The 25,060-nt window shown below is 41.3% G+C and overlaps 2 protein-coding genes across 3 annotated transcripts in view; one reads left to right on the plus strand and one right to left on the minus strand.

Annotated features, from left to right (window-relative positions):
• Positions 1-24,362, plus strand: PNKP (polynucleotide kinase 3'-phosphatase). The gene is given in 21 exon segments (XM_032235654.1): positions 1-188; positions 1,632-1,771; positions 3,529-3,575; positions 3,727-3,916; positions 3,919-4,068; positions 4,071-4,103; positions 4,106-4,152; positions 5,128-5,207; positions 6,087-6,144; positions 6,231-6,338; positions 11,169-11,255; positions 11,352-11,400; positions 11,846-11,884; positions 11,887-11,915; positions 13,572-13,664; positions 14,434-14,530; positions 16,055-16,116; positions 16,200-16,309; positions 16,415-16,502; positions 22,410-22,471; positions 23,966-24,362. Coding segments are annotated over 21 exon segments (1,839 nt in total). The 5' UTR covers positions 1-39; the 3' UTR covers positions 24,087-24,362.
• The window catches only part of RUVBL2 (RuvB like AAA ATPase 2), a 12,939-nt gene continuing 11,978 nt past the window's right edge, over positions 24,100-25,060 (minus strand). The window contains exon 15 of one of the 2 annotated variants that reach the window (XM_032235653.1): positions 24,100-24,670. In XM_032235653.1, the coding sequence (XP_032091544.1) occupies positions 24,648-24,670 (23 nt within the window). In that variant the 3' untranslated portion in view covers positions 24,100-24,647. Of the gene's footprint in view, positions 24,674-25,060 lie in introns of both variants that reach the window. The other variant, XM_032235652.1, reaches the window with a different exon arrangement.

Genomic DNA, 25,060 nt, shown 5'->3' on the forward strand with positions numbered 1-25,060 from the left:
TCAGAGGAAAGCTACACAAACTGTTTCGTCCGAGGGCGGATGAAGTTCACTTCCTTTTCGGATCGGTGGAAGGTGTTGTTCCGCCTTTCGGACTTCGTGTTCTGGAGTAACGTCTCAGCTAGGTCTTCATGTTTCTACGGATGCAGAATAAGATTTTTATGGTCCCATTTACTAGTTAGGAGCCTTTGGTAAGGTGGAACTTTTGCTTCCCACTTCACGTGGGCGACAGAACCAGAAAGCCTTTCATAAAAAGAAAATCTCTTTCTAAACGCGTAAACGTATATAATCCCAGTCCAGGTTGTTGAATTATTTCCTCTCTTTTTCCAGTCTTTGCTTGGCTGCTACCCAAAATTTTAGCTCATTTAGAATTGTATTTTTAAAGTGTGGTGTGAAGACCCTTGGGCTGCCCCAAGATTCTTTAGGGATCTGTGAAATCAAAATGATTTGCCAGATATTGAAAATACTTGCAAACATTTTAAACATGTTTTAAGTGTTTGCAAGTACTTCAATATCTGACAAATCATTTGATTTCACACATATAAGTGTCTGTCTGGATGGTCTCTTGTAACGAGAGACCATCCAGACAGAAAGTCCAATATTTTACTGTTGCCTTTGTCTACACAAATACTACATGCATGCATGCATGCATACATACATACATACATACATACATACATACATACATATATATTTGTGTAGACAAAGGCAACAGTAAAATATTGGGCTTTCTGTCTGGATGGTCTCTTGTGACGAGCCGATGGACAGAATGGAAGCAGTTAGCTTCCTCCCATAATTGGGGCATACCAGGGTTGTGACCTTAAATATATATATATATATATATATATATATATATATATATATATATATATATATATATATATATAAAATATATAAAATATATAAAATATATATATATATAAAATATATATATATATATATTGAAATATTGAAATATATATAGATTTCAAAAAATAGGGTTTTTGTGAAAAAATGCTTTGTTAACATCTCATGAGTTAATGTTTTTTTACATGATTCAATAAGTAAACTCTGCAAATGCCTTGATTTTAATTTGTAATAGGACATCAATATACAAACAAAAGTGTTTTGGGGTCCTCCATAGTTTTTGTAAAAGTGGGAAGGACTCCTAGGTGCAAAAAGTTTAAGAACCACTAATTTAAATAATATATTCAGATAATTTAAACATTTAATGGATATTCCTTGTAAGGGTTGATATCTATCTACCTTATTTTCATTTGGCCTACCACTTTTTTTTCATTTCTCTAGTTGATTTATAGCAATGTTTCTCAATTTTGGTAGTTGAAGATAAGGGATTTGAACTCCTAGAATTATCCAGACAGCCATGTTGGCTACAGAATTCTGTGAGTTGAAGTCCACACATCTTCAAGTTGCCAAGGTTGCAAACACTGATTTAAAGTCTCTGAGAACAATATTTTCTAAATTTAGCTTTTTCTTCATGCAACAACTTCTCAACCTACTCCCAAGTTCAACACATGGTTTTAATGCGGGATGTATTTCTTGCATGCTTCAGTGGGATTTGCTATATAGGGAATCATGGGAAATTAAGCATGGCACTGTGTTGCTTGGAAGCAACTGTCTCTCATTACTTTCAGGATGCTCACCAGTATGCAGTGCTTTCTCATCAGTCAAGATAAGCGACATGATCCAGTTCTTCTGCCTGATGGCGTGACTGTAGTTCTAGGCAGGGGTCCAGAAACCCTTGTCACTGATAAGAAATGTTCCCGAACTCAAGGTCTGTAAGGTTTTCTCTTTTTTGAAAAGGTATCTGTTAACAAAACATTGCCTTCAGGAGCAGGTTTTTTTCTTACAAACGAAGGCAAATATATGTGTCCCAGGATAATGTTGGGTGATCGACCCAGATCCAACAGTGTTGTCTTCTTACTCTTCAGACTCATACTGGAATCTCTCTTCAAGAAACTTCTCTCTAGTAGAGTGTGTGCTTTGTGTTGTTTTGTGGGTGGTATTTATAAAAATTTTCTACTATCCCAGTTATTTCACTGACTGTCATAACATTTGGTGTGGCTGAAGTTGTGTACCATGTTTTGAATTCTCCCTGTGCAATATTATAATTGGAAAGAATTGGTATTCTGTATAAACCATGTGAGGATGTTGAAATTTAGCTAAGATTCAATTATCTGGGCTGTTACAGAAACTTGCATCTTTCCCTATGTTTTACCTTTAGAAATCCAAAGCTTTAATATTTTTGTGCTCTATTTTTCTTATTTTGGCTATCTTTTCAATTTTCAATTATTTTTTTTTTCAATTTACTTTATTTGTATGCCGCCCTTTTCCCTGAAGGGACTCAGGGCGGCTCACAGTTCAAGGGAGGGGAAAAACAGACAAAATTACAAAACATAAGACCATAACACAGTTAAAAAACACAGCAATCATACCATTCGAGTGGGGCAGCAAGTCTTTAGCCCCAGGCCTGTCGGAACAGCCAGGTTTTAAGGGCTAATGCAGAAGGCCTGGAGGGTGGTGAGGGTACGAATCTCCACGGGGAGTTCGTTCCAGAGGGTCGGAGCAGCCACAGAGAAGGCCCTCCTCCGGGTAGTCGCCAATCGACACTGGCCGGCTGATGGAATTCGGAGGAGGCCTAGTCTATGGGATCTTATTGGTCTAGTGGAGGTAATTGGCAGTAGGTGGCCTCTCAAGTACCCAGATCCAATACCATGAAGGCTTTGTAGGTGACAACTAGCACCTTGAAGCACACCCGGAGATCAACAGGTAGCCAGTGCAGCTCGCGGAGGATAGGTGTTACGTGGGTGAGAGGCTTCGGGAAGCAAAAAATGCTATATTCAGTGTATAAGATGCACCCAGATTTTCAGCCTCTTTTGAGGAAAAAAAGGTGTGTCTTAACTCTGAAAAATACGGTATGTTTCTTTCTGAATTGCTTTATACATTGAACTGCAATTTTGAAAAAGTGTCTTGCAGAGTCAAGTCTTGAACGTGGACACACATTCAATTTTACAGTTACTAAGATTGTTGGATGAGCAGGTACAAAAACAGCTAGTGAAGAGATGGAGCCTGGAAACCAGGCTTCTCATCAGTCAGCAGAAGTGCTGATTTACCACAGGCCTATTAATTACTTAGAAGGCGAGGGCATGGACAGCACAGCAAACAACAGCAATCAACATATCTCAATCAACATCTAAAAAGCCACATGTATTGTAAATACTACACAGAGAACAGCACACACTCTGCTGAAAAGAAGTTCCCTGAAGATAGGCTCCAGCATGAGACCAAAATCTCAGAAACCATTGGTCCTGGTGACTGACCGAGTTTGGCCCTGCAGCTTTATCCTGGGACGTGTATATTCACTTCATTCATAAAATTATCTTGGTCCAGCTTTGAAGCAGAATATAAGATTAGTTGGAACATTTCTGTGAAAGTTGAACTGAATAGTTCTAGAATCAAAAAGCTTTGACCTTGAAATATTTTTCACAAGCCTGAAAATTAACTCCGTCTTCTCTTTTTCTGTTCTCATAGTGGAATTGCTGGCAAATTATGCCTACCGGTCAGTTCGAGTCACACAGGTGAGTTGGGGGGAAATTTGGAGTGTTCTGTTTGATTCCAAGGGAGCTTTTTGTACAGAAGCAGAGACAGTTTCAAAATTAACCACCACTCCCCTGGGTATAAGAGCCAACTGACCAGGCATGACATTCTCATATTATTATGTGTTGGCAGCGAGGTATAAATCCCACATCTGTAGAAGAGATACACCTGCATTGTGGGGACAGTACAACGCTCCAAGAAGGAGAGACTCTGCGCCTGGTAAACGGACTGTATCCTTATTGCATCCGCTTTGAGCAAGATGACAACTCTGCAAAGAAGAACCCACTGGAATTCTTCTGCAGCAAGCAGAATCAGCAGAAGGCAGAGAAGATGGCAAGGCCCCTACAGTCAAACGTCTCAAGGTTTCCTGTCCTTCTGAAGAAGAGGATGATTGCGACTCATTTATAACTGAGAAACTGAAGCAGTTGCAAGAGACAGCAGCACAGGCACACTCTTCTCAGAAGCCTGTTTCAAAACTGGCCCCCAGCCGTCTGATTCCTGGGAGGACCATGAAAGCTATTGGTCTTCACCAAAAAAGGAATAGTATCGAGTACTAAAGTAAGTCTCCTTGCTGCTACTTCGAAATTCAGCTTCAAGAATCGCTTATTCGAGTGTTTCTCAAGAAAAAATAGGACTATTCTGCATTCTGTCCAGTTCTTTGAACTATAAATAAAGGTTTATGTAACTGATCCAGAGTTAGACAACTCAAATATAAATCTATCTCTAATAACAAAGTAAAGTTTCTTTTATTTTTGCTCTTTGTTTACAAATGCAGAGGAATAATGCACAGATTACTGCACAAAGTAAACAAAGTATTTATTAACAGACAAAAATATTATAGCTAAGATTGAGCATTGGGATTCTTGCTAGCATGTTACCTAATTGGGTAATGAAATTTGTAGAAGAAAAACTAAGCTCAGCAAGAACCAAGGACCCCATAAATATTTAGTTGCAAATTCCATTGAGTAAAACAAACCTAGTATCGCTTTTGGGAAAGCACCTTTTATCCAGTGTGTTTCAATTAATTAAATACATACACATACATTTTTGTTGAAGGAAGCTCCAATTTCAATATTACTACACTGCCATAATTCCAAGAAGTCCGGGGAATTTATATATTTGGGTGATTGGATATTATTAAAAGAATATCTTGCAAGATCTCATAATCACCGAGACTGCAAAGCAATGTCCTGATTTTCAAAGTCTGGACATTTGCTTTTTGTCTTCAAAAAGTCTAACAAACCAGTATGGCATACTGGTTAAAGTAGTGGATTGGTATTCTTGTTACATTCATACATGAAAGCTCATTGGCTGACTTTGTGCCAGTCGCTGTCTCAGCCCAACCTTTCTCAATAAGAGTTAGGTAAAAATGAGAGAGAAGAACACACATACTGTATACGCTGCCATAGGCTCTTGAATGAAAGATGGGATAAAATGTAATAAATATATGAATAAAAAAAATAAGGCAAATGGTGTTGACTAGGGTGGTTGGTGAGTGTGGATGTGAGGGCTTTTTTGGTGCTTTTCACCCAGGTGGCAGGGTTTGACCTGGATGGAACTCTTATCACAACAAAATCTGGAAAAGTGTTTCCTATAAGTCCTGATGATTGGAGGTAAGCACAGAGCTAAGGGATGTAGAAGGCAGAGCAGATTTGTAGACAGCCAGTTAGTTGGCGTGGAAGTTCTTTCTTAGATGAAGAAAGTGAGTGCTAGATTTGAAAATCTGCTTCTTTGAAACCTGTGGAATCTTTCTCAACCCAATGTTACAAAACTACTAAGCAGATGAGGTCTGAGGAAGAAGGGCAGCAGGCTGCCGTATCTTTAGCTCCTTGGAGCAAGGGAAGGGAAAAGGGTGTAGGTCACTGTTCTCCAAACTGATTCCTTTCATATTTTTAACTACAAAAAGAATTTGGGAAGGCTGTTGTAAAGGAAACCCTAATTCTTCATCTGTGTTATTAGTTGAGTCGTTTTTATTAGAAACAAGTTTTAATTTGCATTTGTTTTGTATTTTTTTTATTTTTAAATACTTTCATTTGATTGTCTTGATAATTGGTCACTTTACCAGAGAAGATAAATATTAAGCAGAGCCATTTAAATATCAGGCCACTGAAGTCACGAGTGTTCTGCCAGGAAAAACTAAAAACCTCAGCCAACTTTGATTCCATTGGAAGACTTAAGCCTACCTCATTCTCAGCCCTGACCTAACATGCCAGGATTGTCATTGATGTAAAATGGAGGAAGAAGGGTATTACATCACCTGGAATTCCTTTAAGTCCAGATAGATTTATTTTTTTTTAAATGGAAAAAAAGAGAATGGGGCTTAGTATGCTTCCATGAGGAAAGATGAAATACTATAAGAAATACTTAGCGCTTTTGCAGAGTAGAGGACTAAAAGTGAATTTATAGTGCAATTTCTGTGTAAGATTACATATTTTTTAGTGATAAGAGCATGAGCATATAGACAGCAGACCTTAAATTTCCTTGATTTGCAGGATCCTGTACCCTGAAGTACCTCACAAGCTGAAGCAACTTCAGAGTGAAGGATACAAGGTATGGTCCTCTTGTCTCAAACCCATTTTCTGTGTTAAACCCTTTCCTCGCTGTAAGTAATCTCTCAGCTTCCCATCTTATCGCAGCTTGTGATCTTTACCAATCAACTGGGCATTGGCCGTGGCCGTCTTAGGCCTGAAATTTTCAAAGCTAAAGTGGAAGCTGTGATTGAGCGATTGGGTGTCTCGTTGCAGGTGAGTTGCGAGGAGAGGCAGTACCTCGCCCAGGTTGCTCAGCAAAGCATGCAGGTGTTGAACAGGGGGGCTTTGAATGCTTATGGCAAAGTCCAGTTAATCTCATGATTTTTTTTTCATTTTCCATTTATTTGGCTGCTCATCTCATCATGACAACTTTAGAGAGCTAACAGCAGTTAAATAACCATTATGCTGCATAATATGACACACAGAATGAAGAAAATGTGAAAGAGAAAATATGGTTTCAGTAAAGATTTGGACCCAGAAGGCAAAGATGGAGGAGCATTAAGAGAATGTGTAAAAAGTCTCAAGGGTTTCTACGTTGTAGCACCAAAATTGTAGCAATTTCTAGGAAGAGAGGTTTGCTTTATTCTTTATGTAATGGCTCCTCTCCTAACTTGAGAAAGTAAAGACTCTTGAAATGGATTATTTCAAAGGAACCTTTGATCAAGCAGGATGGAAACCATTAGAAGCAAAGCAGCATCTGAAAACCTTTAGGCCATGCAAATGGATTAAGCTGATAATGACCCCTCCCCTTTGTCTGAATGCAGATTCTCACCAATACACAAGTGTGAAGATGCTTCCTTAACTCTTCTGCCCTAGGAGTCAATAAAGCACATGTTCCCATGGCTATCTCTAGTTAGACATCAAAGTTATATATTCCACATGGCTACCATAAACATCCCTCCAGCGATGTTGGGACCTTCAGTCCTCGGGTGACAGGAAACCAGTTGTAAAGTTATAAAACTCAGTTGTTTCAGATGTAGCTAATGATTTAACTCTGAGGCTCCCCTCTTCCCAATTGAATGGTAGTATCACTTTTAGGGATCTGACATGCTGCTGTTCTTTTGAAAAAGGAGAGATTCACCTGTGAAAAAATAGGAAAGAAATTGCATCATAGTATTTTAACAAGGTTTGCCTGGGTATTGGGAGTGAATTTTTCAATAGGGCAGGGGCCCCTAACATGGTGTTTCTCTACCCATTCATTTTGGGCTGAAGGTAAATGCTTCCAAGCAACTAAGTATTGGGTTTCCCCCTGTGGATCCTAGAATCCCGGATTCCTTAATTTCAAAATGTTGTTCGCCTTCTACCATCATAGGAACAGGAGGTGTAGGTGCATGTGGTCTGATTTGTGAGATTACTTCTCGTTTGAGTAAACTAATGTGGAACACTGGATGGACTTTCCTGAGTGTCTTTGGTAGGAGTAATTCTACTGTTACTAGGTTAATAACTTTGGTGATCGGGAAAGGTCCGATGAAATGTGGTCCTAATTCTTCAATGGTTGCAACGACTTCAGGAATTTTGTCGATAGGTATACTCTATCTTCACATGGAAGGGTTTGGGATCTACTCTTTTTTTGTCAGCTTGAGTTTTGAAAGCCTCTCTAGCTTCCTGTAACACTAATCTAACCACTGGCCATGTGTAGGTTGTCTATCCATTCTTTTAGTGAGGGGATGGTGGGTTCCTCTGTGGGTAGTTCAGGCATGGGGTTGAAATCCTGGCCTGTTTGCTACTCTAAAAGGGGTGAACCCAGTGCTTGAGTGCACAGCATTATTGAAGGCCACTTCTGCAAAAGGTAAAAGATCAACCCAGTTGTCCTGTTGAAATTAAAACATCTTGGGTATTGTTCTAGAACCATGTTCCGATTTTTCAGTTGACCATTGGTGACGGATGGTGACTGAGCTCAGTCCTTGGGTGGTGCCCAGTAAGTTTAAGAATGCCTCCCCAAAATTTTGAGGTGAATTGGACCCCTCTGTCAATGATGATTCTCTGCGGGGCTCCATGAAGGCGATAAATGTGTATCTGGAATAACCTGGCTAGACTTTTGGCAGTTGGGATCTTTTGGCACCAGTATAAAATATGTCTATTTTGAAAACAAGTCTGTTACAATCCAAATGGCCAGTATTCCCTGCGCTTTCTGGTAGTTCGACAATAAATCCATAGCTATCTCCTTCCAGGGTGCTAAGGCTCGGCTACCTTCTGTAACAGTCCTGGCATTTTGCCTTGGCGTCTTTTTGGCTGCCGCACAAATTGGACAGCTGGCTACATAGCTCTCTATGTCCTTTTTTAGTGATGGGCACCAAAATTTCCTTTTAATTTAGATGTAAGTTTTTACAAAACCAAAGTGTCCATGCTAGTTTGGAGTCGTGGCACCTTTCCATTAAGTACCGTCTTTGGTTGGCTGGAACATACAACCACCCTTCCACTCAAGCTATGTTATCTTTCATCAGACAGCTTCTTTGTGGCTCACAAACCATTCATCAGTGGTTAAAGCTTGTTAAAAAGTTTGGGTGGTGTATTGTTCTCCAGAGTGTCCCATTTTCCCTGGGATCTGGTGGTGACTCTAGCGGCTAGTTGATTGTCTTGTATCATGGGCTTGATTATGTTTATTGTATGCGGTTTCCTGGATAGTGCATCTGCCAGGAAATTCCCCCCGGGAGGTATCTGAGCATAAATTCAAACCTTTTAAACTACTGAGACCATCGTATTTCTTTGGAGAGAGTTTCCCTTGGGGTCTTTAGGGCTTCTAAATTTTTATGAGTCTGTTCAGACTTCAAAAGGGATCTTACTCCCCTCTAGAAATGTCTCAGGTTAAAAGAGCCCTATCGAACTGCATAAGCCTCTTTCTCCCAAATGGCCCGCCTTTGCTCAGATTCATTAAATTTTTTGGATGTGTAAGCGCATGGTTGTAATTGTCTTCCTCATTTTTCTGAAGTAAGATGGCTCCTAATCGCCACATTGCTAGCATCTGCTTGTATGATGAACGGTTTCTCTGTGCCGGTGCTTTGGATCGGTTATGCTGAAACAGCCTTTTGAAGTTTTCAATGCCGTTGGCATTCCATTGTCCAGTTCAAAGGCTGCTTTGGTTTCGGGTTTCCTCTCCCTTCGTTTTAGAGCTTGGTGGAGGCAATTTGGGCGAAAGCGGGGATAACTGCCGTAAAAGTTTGCAAATCCCAGGAAGCTTTGCACTGGTTGCGGGTCTGGATGGTTCCCAGTCAAGTACCGAGTGGACTTTCGAAGGATCCATTCTATGCTCTGGTGTGAAAATGCGGTATCCTAAGTAATCAATTTTTCCTGGTGGAATTCGCATTTGGAGAGTTTAGCATAAAGTTTTGCAGAGCAAATTTTGTTCAGAATCGCCCAGACTAGTTTTACATGTTCTGCCTTGGTCTCAGAATATAATATAATGTCATCAATATAGACTAGCAGCCCTTATATAGATGCTCCACAACACTTGTTTATTATCGAATAAATACTGCAGGGGCCCCTTGTAGCCCAAATGGTAGCATTTTGAATTGATAGCATCCAAGAGGGGTGTTAAATGCTATTTTCCATTCATCTCCCTCCTTAATCCTGTTACGGTAGCAAGCCTCCCTTAAATCCAGCTTTGAAAAAATTCTTCCTTGGCTAGGTATGCTAGCATATCCTTCATGAGTGGGAGAGGATATACATTTGCCATACTGATTGAATTTAAATTTCTAAAATCAACACATAAGCTTTTGGAGCCATCTTTTTTTCTCTCGAAACAACACCGGGGCTGCAACTTTTGATCGGGCTGGTTCAATGAAACCCCTTGCTAGGTTTTTTTCAATGAATGCCCTCAGTTCTTCCAACTCCCTTGGAGTCATGCTATACATCTTGGGTTTAGGGAGTTTATCCCACATGGCTACCATAAACATCCCTCCAGAGATGTTGGGACCTTCAGTCTCCCGGTGACAAGAAACCAGTTGTAAAGTTGTAAAACTCAGTTGTTTCAGATGTAGCTAATGATTTATGTATGATACTAATGAATGGTAGTATCACTTTTAGGGATCTGACACTTTCTAATTAAGAATTCAAGCAGCAGATTATGACATTTCCATTGCATTGTCTCATTTGCTGTCCTTTTTTAGATGGGTTGAATTTGCAATTCCATCATTCCTAATATTGGCATGGAACTCTAGGGAACTCTATTCTATTTCAGAGAAAATTAAAGGTAATAAGTAACCATTATCCTGTAGCTAATTTTGTTATGTTTTATTTTGCATGTTATTCATATCGCTGTCAGATGCTTCTCTTCCATTTTATATTTTAATAGTATGGTTTTTATTTTGTTATTAAGATGTCTTGTGGGTCCATTAGGATTTAAAGGAAAACTATACCACAAGTAGCACGTAGGTTTTTATGTAGAATTGTTTTTGGCAAATTGGGGAAGGTTTCTTATCTCTCCAAGCTATGTTCCCCTACAGCCTTTCTTTTGGTTGCAATAAATAAATAAATAAATAAATAAATAAATAATAAATGGAAAGAAAGAAAGAAAGAAAGAAAGAAAGAAAGAAAGAAAGAAAGAAAATAATGATAGCCATTGACCCTTAGTTAAAATGAATGGCCGCTTTGCTCCTTCTCTTCAAAAGTTGTATCTGTTTGCTGCTTGTGCACTTGTAATCTCTTACAGTTGCTACAGATACATTGTCATTTTGAAGTCATAAAAGATGAATCAGGCATCCCAAATGGATAATCTTGCAGAAATGTTCCAACTCCTCATTCATCTATGTTCACCTGTGAGGAATTGAGTGAAATTCATTAATTGGGAGTAGACTAGTAACTATTAAATAATTACTTATATAATTATAATTAATGAATAATTATTATAATATTGGGAGCAGAGCAGTAATTATTAAATAATTATTTATATAATTATAATTAATGAATAACTATTGTAAGATTCAACTCAGATCATGGACTGGGACCTAAATGGTAATTGCTAAAAGTAAGAATCCGCTTCTGAGGGAAGGATGGAATCCAGGCCCAACTGGAATATTCACTTTTATTACATCCCTTTCTCCGCAGGTCTTTGTGGCAACTCATTCAGGAATGTACCGCAAACCTGTCCTTGGCATGTGGGATTAATCTGTGGCAAAAAGGTACTAAAAGAGGGTGTGTGTATGAAAAGGGCTGGGAAGGAGCAAAATCATAGTTTGCTATTCCATGTCTGGATTTTCCCTTTCTCTCTCTCTCTCCCCTTTCTTCAAGGCAAATGGTGGCTTAGAAGTGTCTTTGCAAGAAAGTGTCTATGTAGGAGGTGAGTCAAGCATAAAGGAAGCAATAGCAATAGCACCATAGACTTATAAACCATCCTGTAGTGCTTTATAGCACTCTCTGAGTGGTTTACAATGTTAGCGTATTGCCCCCAGTAATCTGGGTCATCATTTTACTGACCTCAGAAGAATGGTAGGCTGAGTCAACTTTGTGTCTGTCAGGATCAAACTTCTGGCTGTGGGCAGAGTTAGCCGGTAGTACTACATTCTAACCATATGCCACCAGGATGAGTTCCGCCACCAGGAAGGCCATTTGATATAACAATAGAGAGTAGATTTGACTCACTCTCAGAAAGTACTTATCCTGGCCAATGATACTTCTAAGCCTTCAAAATCAATGCCCAGTTTTTAAATTTATTACTGATATCCAAGTGATCAGTTTCCCATCTCATGCAATGGGTGTGTTCATATCTTTCTTCTGTTTCATAGATGCTGCTGGACGTCCAGCAAACTGGGCCCCTGGACAGAAGAGAAAGATTTTTCTTGCAGTGACCGTCTGGTAAGAGAGAAAACTTACTCCTTCTTATGTCTTACAGTATTTCTTGTCTCGGGTAATTAATCATATTGAACTTCTGGGATGAAATATAAATAATTTGAAAACATCCATATCCTTGCTGTTTCTTTTGTCTTTAATCCAATTTCAAGATGATTAATAAGTCTCTAGTTGTCTATATAATAGTTTGACACAAGCACTATGTGTGCAGAATTCTGTGTGACAATGGGTTTGCCTTGCAACTTTCAGTCTGATTCAGAGTTTATGAATTTATTTTTTTCTCCTCTGTGGTAAACCCAACATTTCAAAAATATTTCAAAAATCGGTAGCCTATTTTTCTAACCATGTTAGGTACTTTTTCATATTTTTCTTACTTAGTTACTAAAATATTTTTACCTCTCTCACTTAATTTTCCCCTCTTTAAATATCTAATATATCATATAAATAAATAGGAAAATTTAGCCAGAATTATATATCTGGTCACTTCTTTGAATGTAAGAATTGCCAAAGTTCAAAATAATTATGCTAAATTATAGAAGTCATAATTAACCTAAACAGGGCTGTAACATTATGTTTCTTGGGGCAGACAAAGATGATTAAAGGTCTAGGAAGGATTTGGCAGTCTAAGCAGTGAAAAATAGGAATTTGTAGGGGTTTATTGTTGAGAAAAAAATGCAGAAAAGTTGCAGGGATATGCAATTCTCCACAGTCAGAGCTAGCATTGCATCGGCATAGAATATAAGCTATGAGTTGGTAGTCTTTACATCTGCATCATTCCTTCCAATTTACTCATTTTCATGTATGAACAGGAATCCTGTGACTTTGGGGGTGCTCAGATTTGTAATTCAGCAATATTCAGCAAGACCCACAGGTTCTCCCAGCACTGCTTTAAGAGCTACAGTAATTATTTTCTGTATCCAAAATTATAAACTTCTGAAATTGAAAAAATAATAGCTTTAGCTTTATATCCAGTAAGAAATTTGGCAGCCAGACTGAACCTTTTTCTTTTAAACTAAAACTCATGAAGAATGGCTGCAGGATTTGGGTTTGGCTAGTCTAAAGAAAAGAAGAATTAGGGAGATATGATAGTAGTATTCCTGTACTAGAGGAGCTGCCACAAAGAAAAGGGGGTCAAATTATTCTCCAGAGGGCAGGACAAGAAAAAATGGTTGGAAACTAATAAAAAAGAGAAGTAACCTGAAATTAAAGAGAAACTTCCTAACGGTGAGGACAATTAACCAGTGGAACATCTTACCTTCAGAAATCGTGGACGCTCCATCACTGGAGATTTTTAAGAAGATACTAGACACTCACATCTGAAATGGTATAGGTTCTCCTGCTTGAGCAGGGGGCTGGACTAGAAGACCTCCAAGGTCCCTTCCAGATTCTATTCTATTCCTGCTCCAAAACAAGCTATTATCTCTTAGTTTGTAAACAAGAAAGAAAACGTATCAGTAGTGAAATCTCCGAGGGTGAAAGATTATATGCTTTATCTCAGTTTTGGTCCCACATTCAGATTTCCAGCAAACTTAGAAACATGACGCAAAATGAACAGAATCAGAGGTAAACTGGATAGATCTGAGCACACATATCTTCAGGAGACCAGAAAAACATTTTCATCTGCTTCCTCCACATTAAAAGCTATCCTGTTTATTCACACAGTTTGCTTTGAATGCTGGCCTTCCCTTCTACACTCCTGAAGAATATTTCCTGGGTTGGAAACAGGCACCGTTTGCACTCCCCGACTTTGATCCTGTGAGTCACTTCTCTGTCTCTCTTTAAAAAAAACAAAGAAAAAAAACCCACCAGCTTCTCTTCCAGCATTTATTTATTTATTTGTATCAATATTTTTTATATTATGTATTGTTTTGTCATAAAAAGTAAAATAATATGGGGTGCTATTCCTTCATCTGGTGACCATTGTGAGGATTGTACTTCCAAAACACTGGAAAGAAAAAGGGATGCCGACTGTTGAAGAATGGATTTTGGAACTGACTGAATTAGCAGAGAATGGTGAAATTAACTGCCTTGATTAGAGATAATGAACTAGGCAGCTTTATAAGAGACTGGAAACTGTTTGCGGACTTTTTATGATCATATGAAATCATCAAGCGGTTTTCTTGGCAAAAAGCAGTTGCCATTGTCTTTTGGCATGTTCAGCAAGAGGTTGAAGATAATTAAAATATTGACTGGATCAAGACTGCCTAGCTTTTTGTCACTGTAACTTGAGATCATCTAGAAAGTGCACCAGGTTAAAATAATGAGTTGTTGAAAACAACAACTACAAATGCTGTCTCTTTCACAAACTAGCCATTATTTTAAGCTATGTTCGTTTACTCATTACATTAGTACTCTTGAAAAATGTGTGGTTTTTCACATTACTGATAAGTAAGATCTAACAAGCTGCAAAACTAGGAGAACGGGTAAAAAAATTAAGCACATTCAAGATTTGCAGAGCACATCCAGAATTCAAGTTTGTATTCTAGTATTAAAACACTGATTTTCTCTTTAACCCCTAATTTAGCGAGCATTGGACCCTAAAGCTGAACTGTATGATCCACCCAATGCCTCCTTGATCTCATCCTCCTCAGAGCTGGTTATAGCTGTTGGCTTCCCTGCTGGTGAGTGATGATCTTTGCAACCTCAGCATTCATGCAGTGTCATCTTCAAATATTAAGGTTAATGGGAAAACAGTAGTAATGCAATACATGAAGTCTTCAAGGCCTGAGCTTCTCTGAGCTTTTGGTCTTGTCATCTGCCAGGAGATTTCCATAGGGCTCGAGTGGTGAGCCCAGAACTAGTTTCACTCACAACCATTCAAAGAGCCATGTTGGCACAGTGTTTAGAATGCAATACTGCAGACTAATTCTACTGACTTGCCAACTGCTGTTTGGCAGTTTGATTCTCAACGGCTCAACATTAACTCAGCCTTCCATCCTTCCAAGGTCCAGTAAAATGAGGACCCAGATTGTTTGGGGGTCAATATGCTGATTCTGGGCACTGCTTAGAAAGTGCTGTAAAGAACTGTGAAGTGGTATATAAGCCTAAGTGTAATTGCTAGTTGTATACGTGTGTCTAATAAGTGGTTGATTAGTATAGAGTGCACTGTGAAGTTTGGAATTTAGTTAATGACCAAATAGTTCATTTAATCATGAGTTAATGTGTAAAGAAACCTTTCAATCTCATTTCAAGAAAATGAGATAATCTGTACCTCAGAAGAGGTTTGTGTTGTAGAAGAGGAATATTCTGAAAAACACATTTCCTTTTCAGTCTTGATGTCTAAGAAATGAAGATTATGCAGTGATCCTGTTTCAAAAGAGAAACAGTGATTGGAACTGATCTATTGGCAAGTTCCAGGAAAATTCATATTTAATTTAAGAAATTCTATGATGAGTTCCACATTCAGTCTGAATCCTGTTTTCCAGTGTCAATCTGGAATGTCACACAGCCCTACCAGATAAGAGAATATTTGTAACTCAGGGTTGAAGTGAGGGGTCTTTGGTGCTCTCCGAGCTTGGTTGTTTTCTTGCAGACATTACCTGAGCTAAGTAACATTGTCATTGCTAATAGAGAGTAGGCTTTGCTCTCATTTTACATTCTAATGGTTTGTCCTGTTAGTGTTAGTAGGAGTGGTGGTTTGGTTGGGCTGTTTATTGTTAGCTTGTTTGGCAATTCCTTAATTGGGATATTGTTTGCTTCTTGATTGTTGGCTAGTTAGTCTTGGTGTTAACTGTTGCTAATGAGGGTGTTGATTGCTGGTGTGGAGGTGTTAGGGGAATTTTGGTTCCCCCTTTGGCTTGTTGATTGTCTCTTTTTAATGATATATTGATGTTGTTGATGTCTATTAATGACCAATATGCCATTGTCAAGCTTCTTGGAATTCTCCAGTTTTTGGATTTGGTTTGGTCAAATGTGGTCCCAGTTGAAACTGGTTAAGTCTGTCCAAGTGTTGTGAAATTAAGGAATTTTATCGTGCCTTTGACTATTAGTTGTGAATGTTGCAAGGAACATGGATGCTATTTTTAAAAAATGTATGCACGTATTAAGGCATGTATTGATGATGTTCCTTGAGTTCTGTTGACTTTTAGAAATCTCTGCTATACCCCACTGTTCATACTTCCTCCATCTTTTCCTGCCCACTCCAGCTGGCAAATCAACTTTTTTGAAGAGACATTTAGTCTCAGTTGGATATGCGTATGTCAACCAGGTAAGCAATGAGAGATTAAAACTCTTCTCGTCCTGCTTTATTGCTTGCTTCCTTCCTTTATATCTTGCCTTTCTCCCTTTAAGGACACCCTTGGTTCATGGAAGAAATGTGTGGCATTGTGTGAAACATCATTGCAAGCAGGAAAGAGTGTAGTAGTGGATAATACCAACCCAGAACTGGAATCGAGACGCAGGTAAGGTTCATCCCTTAAGTTTAGTAGATAATGTCTAAGCTGCAAGCCCAAAGATAGAAAATAATCAGATAAATTGAGAAATTAAAATGCTGTTCCCTTATCTAGGTACACTGAATGTGCTAAGAAGGCCAGCGTTCCCTGCCGCTGCTTTCTTTTTACTGCCTCGCTGGAACAAGCCAAGCATAACAACAGAGTAAGTACTTTGGATCATTGTTTCTCAATCTCAGCTATTTTAAGATGGGTGGATTTCAATTCCTAGTCAACCAGCTCAGTCTAGTGGTGGAGGCACCGCCAGAAACCAGCAAGCTGCAAGTTCTGGTCCTCCTTTAAGTATAAAAGACAGTTGGGTGATTTTGGGCTAATTACTCTGTCTGAGTTGAACTTGCCACACAGAGTTTTAAAAGGTAAAATAGGAAAAAGAAGGAGTATTAGGCTTGTTCACCATCCTTCATAATAATTCATCTTGAACTGTGAAAATAATAAAGGCAGAATTTCAAAAAGTCCATCCATTTTAAAGTTGTTGAGATTAAGGAACACTGCCTTATACCATGATATACCTTCTTCACTTGGGAAAGCAAATTTCTTTGAATCCAGTCCCCATCCCCACTCCCCCTTTTGAGGACTTGCAAACTTTCCTCCTTTTCTCTTATAATCCAACAAGGAATGTAATTCTGGAACCATTGGCACAGGGCAGTACCAAATGTCAGTTGGACTGCATTTCTCGAAGTCCTATGGGATGAGTCACTGATGGGTTATATTCATGTCCAATCTGCCCTGAGACTTGAGGTTAAAGTTGAGGTCACTCCCCTCTGCTTCCTCTGCATGGCTCCAGTTTAATTGGTCAGTGTTCCAAAGAAGAACCTGGGAAGGAAGGGTATAGGAAAGACAACACCCCAAACCCCAGGACCCTGACTGACCCAATAGCCATTAAATCTGGCTTAGGACCCTAGCAAAGCACTCTTAACAAGGGTGAGAAGTAATTCATCCCACAGGACTTCGAGAAATGCAGTTCAGGTAAGACCAACTGACATTCTCTGAAGTAGCCTGTGGGAGGAGTCACTGATGGGACATGTCCAAGTTTGATGTTCATGAGAGGGAATCACTGGGCCTGAGCCTCTCGAGTGTCCAGCATTCCCTGCAGTACCCTCCTACCAAAAGAGGCCTCAGCTGAAGTGTAAGTGTCCAGCCAATAGTGTCTGATGAAAGGCAAGGGCGAAGCCCAAGTGGCTCCCCTACAATATCCTCGATGGGCGCCTGGGTCAACCAGGCTGCAGACATGGCTGCACTTCTACTGGAGTGCGCTGTGATGCCAACCGGCACCAGAAGCCTTCGTGCCTCATATGCTCTAGTGATAATCCATCTGCCTAATCCATCTGCCGATGGTAGCTGGTGACACCCTAGCCCCTAGGGTGGAGGGCTGGAAGGAGACAAAGATCGCCTCCGACTTCTTGAATGTAGAAGTGTGTTTCAGATAAATACGCAGTGCTTTCTCAAGTCCAGGTGATGCCAGGACCATTCCCTCTCCTTGGAGGGCACCAGACAGAAGTCCGGGAGAACCACCACCTGAGGCCTATGGAAAGGAGAGTTAATCTTGGGCAAGAAGGAAGGATCAAGCCTGAGAACGACCCTGTTGTCATGAAATTTGCATAGGTCAGCCCTAGATGACAGGGCATTGAGTTCTGATACGTGTCTGGCGAAATTAATCGCCATCAGAAAAACAACCTTAAGGGTGAGGAACTGAAGACTTATTGTCCTCAAAGGCTGAAATGGAGCCTCGGTCTGTGCCTGGAACACCCTGGGTAGGTCCCATGTAGGAAACCGGTGAACCACGGGTAGCCTAAGATTAGCCGCCCCTCTAAGAAACCTCAATGCCTGGGTGCTGCACTAGGGAATGAGAGCCCCCCAGGGACTGTAGCAATACTGCAACTTGCTTCCTGAGGATGTTGTGGGATAGACTCTTCTCAAGACCATCCTAAAGGAACTCCAGCACCTGCGTTGTCAAAGCCAGATCCACCTGTGTGGACCGGCACCAGGACACAAAAGAGGACCAAGTCGCATTGTTAATGCGGGTGATATATTGCCTACGGGATGCCTCAATGGTCTTGATCACTCTGGCCAAGAATTGGCCCGCCCTTAATTGCTCCCGCTCAAGCGCCAAGCAGTCAACTGAAGCCACTTGGGCTCCGGATGAACTAGGTTCCCTTGATGCAGAGCCACCTCCCCTCCCCCCGCCATGGAATCCTTCAATGGGGAAGGACCAACAGCCCCACCAGGTCAGCAAACCAAGATCGCCAGGGCCAATATGGTGCTACAAGGATCACCTCTGCCCTCTCTAATTTCCTGAGAACCCCGGGAATGAGAGGGAGAGGGGGAAAGGCGTAGAGGAGACCCGCTGGCAATCTGCAATGCAAGATGTCAATGGCTACTGCCCCTCAAGCTGGGAACTGTGAGATGAAGTTCCGGACCTGGGAGTTGGACGGGGTAGCAAAGAGATCCACTGCTGGCCAACCGAACCTCCGACAAATGTCGTTGAAAATGCTGGGATGTAACTGCCATTCTCCGTGGTCCACCGTCTTCCTGCTGAGCCAGTTTGCCTGCTGGTTCTCCACCCAGAGATATGTTCCACTTGTATCGACAGAAGATGCCATTCCACCCAGTTTCCCAGTTGCACTGCCTCATCTCAAAGTACAAGCAAGTGAGTGCCCCTTTGTTTGTTGACATGGGCCTTGGCAGCAATCTTGTCCATCAGGGCCAGGACATGTTGATGGCTGACCCTCGCCCTGAGCTCCAGCCAATTTATGTTTTTTTGCAGGTCCATGGGTATCCACCAGCCTTGGGCTATCTGGGATTCCAGGTGAGCTCCCCAACTTAAAAGACTCACATCTGTCATCAGGACCAACTTGTCTGGTTCCCTGAACAGGGAGCTCCTGGCAGCGCTGGGGACACCAATGGAAGGGCAGAAAAACCTGTGGGGCGGCACAAGAATCTTGAAGAAGGCATCGCTGGTTCTGTCCCTCTGGTGGGGAAGTAGTAACCATTGCAGCTCCCTGGCGCAGAGGCCCATGGTACAATCATGATGCACGAGATAAACTTTCCCAGGAGCCGAGAGAGAAGAATTACGGGAACAGAGCATGCCTTGCAAATCTGTTTAATCAACCCCAGAATACTGTCCCTACAGTCCTGAGAAAGGAACACCTCACACTCCACTATGTCAATGACAGCCCCTAAATGCTGAAGTCTAGTAGTGGGGTCCAGATAACTCTTCACGAAATTGATCGAGAACTCCAGGGTCTGCAAGGTGTTAATGGATATCATCCAGTAGCACTGTAAGCGGACCGGAACAGAGCAGAGATGACCCATGGCCACCGCCAGGACCTTGGTGAAGGTTCTGGGAGCTGACGCTAAGCCAAAAGGGAGAGCCCTGTATTGATAATGGATCCCCTTATAAGAAAACCTAAGGAACGTATGGTGTTCTGGGAATATCATGATATGGAGGTATGCCTCCGTGATGTCAATGGATGCCAGGAAGTCCCCTTGTCTAATCCCCTCGAGGATGGACTTTAGGGACGCCATCTTAAACTTATGATACACTAACCTAGTATTCAACACCTTCAAATCCAGGATCACTCTCCAACTCCCTGAACTTTTGGGAACTACGAACAGATTAGAATAAAACCCTAACCTCTTCTCTCCCTCTGGAACCAGCTCCACCACTTGGATATCCATCAAATACTGAATAGCCTTGTGCATGAGCTTACGTTTTACCTGGTTCCTAGAGGAAGAAAAGAGATGGAATCTATTTGGAGGATGGGAGCGGAACTCTAACCTCAACCAAACCTAACAGTCTGAAGGACCCAGGATCAGTGGTGGTGCAGTTCCAGCGATCTGAAAACAAGGTAAGGCAGCCGCCATTCAGGTGATCTGATCCAAATCACTTGTTTCTGTGGTAGGGACGGCCATCCGCCCCCTCGAAGCCATTTACCGGGATGCTGGTACCTGTACCTGTCCCTAGAGTATTGTCTGTCCCCTTGCCTTGAGTATCTGGGGAAGAATATCTCTGTTGTTGGAAGTGTTGGCAGGAAGCCGGTATGGAGACCTCCTTGGATAAGGGCTGGACGCTGATCAGAGAGCTTGGTCAAGGAAGGGAGGATCTTGCACTTATTTTTATCTTCCACTAGAATAGGATCAAGGTAAGCACCAAACAATTTGTCTCCGGCATACTCAGCTGCTGCCAGGTTCCACTTTGATCTGGTATCTGCCTACAGCAACCAGAGAAGATGTCTTGATGCCACTGAAGAGGACAGGGCTCTAGAGTACTTAACTGCGTCCAGCGTGGTGTCTGCTGAAAACTGGGTAGCCACCATCAGCTTCTTAATGTCCTGCAGCAGCTGCACATCAGAGGATGTGCACCTCTCAAAATGGCCACCTTCAACAAAATGGTGACCGCCAACCATGCGATCCGATGCTTCCAAGTGAGGTCCGCCGAGCTGCTCCTCCAGGAGCCTCTTTTCTGATCTAGCAACCCCCCCCCCACCAGATGGAATAGGGGGATTGTGGCTCCCAGCGCCCCTTGGCACCTGGCCTGGAGCCCCACAACCGCCCAGCAGTACAGTAGCACCTCACAAGGTAGCAAAGCACAGCTTATGCAAGACACACACACACACACACAGACGCTAGGAGAGGTGAGGAAGGAAAGGAAGGAGAAAAGAAGGAAAAAAACAAACACTCAAGTCCAATTCGAAGCAAAAACAGTACTGATTCGGGCCGAGACTGAGATTAAATTGGAGCCATGCAGAGGAAGTAGAGGGGAGTGGCCTCAACTTTAACCTCAGTCTCAGGGCAGATTGGATATGAGAATAACCCATCAATGACTCCCCACACAGGCTACTTCGGAGAACTGTGTATAAATTGTGGCATTTCAGAAATAGATAAGGTGCAAGTACAGATTAGAAATGTGCCACTGTTCAGATTTGAAGGTGCTTCAAGAGACTTTGACAGATAGCGTGGGTGTACCCAGCACATCTTTTCAATATTAAATTTATTTTTTTTATTTTGCTATAAATCACACTTTTGCTTAAAGATGAATGTAGCATTGGTAGCTTGCAGTTTCTTCTAGTACAAGTATTCTGTCTTTGAAGGTGAAAGATCTGATTCTCTAGTCTTAATAAGACCTGACAAAGCCCTTCCTAAAAATTATTTATCCCACAAGCCAAATTAGTATCTGGGTTCTCTGTAGATAAGTGATATTCTGTTGTCCCTCTCCATATGTACAAGAACTTCTTGATTTAAAATATTCCAATAAAGGAGATGTACTGCCCTTAAAAACTTAACTGCACTTCCTGCACATCCTAACCCTTGCTGTATCTCCCTTGCACCTTCTCCCAGCCTCCCTTCCCCTCCCTTGTACATCCTCTTGATCCCTCCTTGACCCTTGTCAATCTCTCTTGCACCCTCCCCCGCCCAGCAGCAGCTACTTACCTGTATGTGAGCCACTTAGGGCTTGCATCTTCCCACTGATTTGGGTTATGAAAAGCCGGCAGGAAGTTGCCCTTGTTAACAGTGGCAACTAATATTATTATCACTAAACAATGTCATGGCACTTTTCAAGCACATCGCTTAGCAGTGGAAATTCTGATCCCAATTGTCATTGGAATTTGAGGACTACAGGTAGACTTTGACTTACAACTGTTCATTTAGCAACCTTTTGAAGTTATGTTACTGAAAAAAGTGACTTACGGCCATTTTTCATATTCACGACCATTGCAGCACCCCCATAGTCATGTGATTAGAATTTGGATGTGTGGCAATTGGTCCGTATTTATGAATGTTGCAGTATCCTGGGATCATGTGCTCATGTTTTGCGCAAAATCAATGGGGAAGTTAGATTCCCTTAACAACCTTGTTACTAACTTAACAGTGGTGATTCTGCAAGGTTGTAAAATGGAGCAAAATTCATTTAATCACTTTCTCACAGCAACAGAAAACGGGCTCAGTTGTGGCTAAGGACTCCCTATACTGTATTTGTTTTAAAAATTAAGTATTGTCCAATTTATTTTCCCATTGCTATCCCCTGCTGACTAGAACCCTTTTTCCTTTTTAGTTCCGAGAGATGACAGAGAAAGAACATGTGCCAGTCAACAACATTGTATTGAATACCTATAAGTAAGTTTCTAAAAACCTGAAAAGAGTGAACTGGAATGGAAAATTAGTCCTTCCTGGGCATCTATTCTTCCCAGAGTAGTTAAGTTACTTTTGTTGGAGATTTAGAAGAGTTAGCTAATTATTTCCAAAGCTGAATTCAAAAAGCTAATTTTCAGTGCTAAGTTACCGATAAGCTTGCCCTGCCAAATGTAATCAAGGAGTAAAATTCCTCCTTTTCTTTATTTGTCTATAAAGAAATAAAACGTGCATATCTGTAAGCTTCAAGTGGGTGAAATTGGAAAGTGTAGGGCAACAATTGTTCAACTAAGTCAGGGGTGTCAAACTCAAGGCCTGTGGGCCAGATCCATCCCACGGGTGCTTAAATCTGGCCCATTTTTGGCCTCCCCAGCCTCCAGAAACACTCTGCTGGCCAAAAATATGCTGCATGGGGACCTGCTGCTGGAGGCTGGGGAGGCTGAAAATGGGCCACATGGGAGTTTCGCAAGGTCTCTGCATGGCCCGATTTTGCCCGAATGCTGCAGAAGCCAAAAATAAGGCACAGGTGGGGGGGGGGGCTGTATGGCTCAGTCACACACCATTTGGCTAACAAAGTGCTGCAGGAGACCATCCAGGCTGAAAATTGAGTGGGGGGGGGCATGCGTGGCCCCTCTGCACCCTTTTTGGCTGGCAGGGTGCTGGAGGCATCGGTCGTCTCTCCACAATGCTGACCCATGGAGAACTACAATGCTGATCCAGCCCTCAAAGAAATCATTTGACACTGCTGAACTAAGGCAATTCTAATGGGCCAACATACAAGAATGCCAGAATCCATGATCCCCATGATAATGAAATTTGGGGAAGTTGGAATCCCTTCAGTGCTATGCCTTCCAATTATACTTCCATGAACCTACAGGTTGTGTTATGCAAGGAAAGATGGGAAATACATACCCCACCCTGTTTCCTGTGTCCCTCTGGTATCTATGGCCAACCAGCCATTGGCTGCTTTGCAACTGAGGTCAAAAATTACATTCTCTTTAACAGTGATGGCTGGTGAGGAAAGACAAGGGAACAGCTTCAGTGTTTGTTGGAGAGATAGGATTCACTAGGGGGAGGGGAAGTGTTGCCTTAGGTGCACTAGCTGTTGATAGGTAAGCCTCTTACTCCTGGAAGGAGGGGGCCATTTGGGACACACTGGAATGAGAAGTAGGGGTGCAGTTTTCCTCACAGTTCCTGGCTCCCTTTGTTCCACCTCCCACCTGCAGGGACGAGATAGAAGAGACTTGACTGGGCCTCCTGTGAAGGGGGGGGGGGTGTTGATGCAAACCTGTCATTATTTATATCTGGAAAGAATAATTACCCAATAGGTCATGGGGTTGTCACCATCGACTTGCTTTCTTCAGGCAGCTTTCTTGGGCACTTTCCATCCTTGCAAAAATCCAATAGCATGGTTAAACAAAGCTCTGCAAATATCCCCAACCCTGGGGACTACTTAATGATTATTTTTCTTTTTGACAGGAGTAAGTATGTGGAGCCATCCCTCGAGGAGGGTTTCTCTGAAATTCTCAAGATTAATTTTGTGCCTCAGTTTACAGACTCCAAATTGGAATCACTTTACCGGCAGTTTTCAGAAGGATAAACCAACAACGTAATATTGAACATGATTGTTTTATTGTCCTGCCTTTGCCAGAGAAGGCACATTTATGGAGTGCCTAAGTTCTCTCTGCTGGTCAAACTTTGTAACTGGCGCAAACTTTAAAGGGGGCAAAGACATTCCTATGATGACTTTTTTCCAGAAGATATGTGAAATAAAATTTTGCAAGTCAAACTGCTGTTGTCTTTTCTTGTAAATCTCTCCACTCAACAATATGGGCTATTTTATAGGTTTGGGGGGGGGGGGGGAAGGAATGGAAAACGATAATGCCAGCAACAGAATTAATTCATCATTGTATAAAATTCTTTTACGAGAGTCAAAAGGTTGTATCACAGAAAAAAAGCTTGCAGAATTTAAGACTTAAATCTGTTTAAGAAAGCACCACGTAGGAAGCAGTTACTGAAATACTAAAAATGGTGATTTTTGTTGGCTTCGCAATTCAAAGCAAGCAGAAATTCAGTAAATTCTGTTTTATTTGTATAAAAAACTAATAACACAAAGGAATATCGATTCACACTCCCGTCTGCTCTGGGTATTTAAATTTCATCATGTTGTATCCATGGTCTCCCCTTCTGAAAAATAAAAACAAAACATCAAGATGGAGAAACTCTGCCAAGATTATTTGGGGGACGAGTGAGAGATCATCCTCAGTAAATAAGGATGTTGTTTAAGAGGACATGGTCTTAAAATTTTAACTCTATGAAGTTCCCGCGTAATCACAGAATTCTTTTTACAAAATTATATTAGGAGGCTTACAGCACTCAAGACCAATGATCAAGTAAAGGGCACTAGAATCAAAAGTACCCATACTTGTCAGTCTGCATCTTGGATCATTTTGTACGATATTCCCATTTCATATTCTGTTTAGCAGCTTTCATACTTTCTGGCAGACAAACTATAACAGGATGGCCTTTTGCTATGGAAAAGCTTGCTACATCCTCAATCATTCACATTACCAT

The sequence above is a fragment of the Thamnophis elegans genome, chromosome Z (assembly GCF_009769535.1).
Source record: "Thamnophis elegans isolate rThaEle1 chromosome Z, rThaEle1.pri, whole genome shotgun sequence".
Classification (NCBI taxonomy): Eukaryota; Metazoa; Chordata; class Lepidosauria; order Squamata; family Colubridae; genus Thamnophis; species Thamnophis elegans.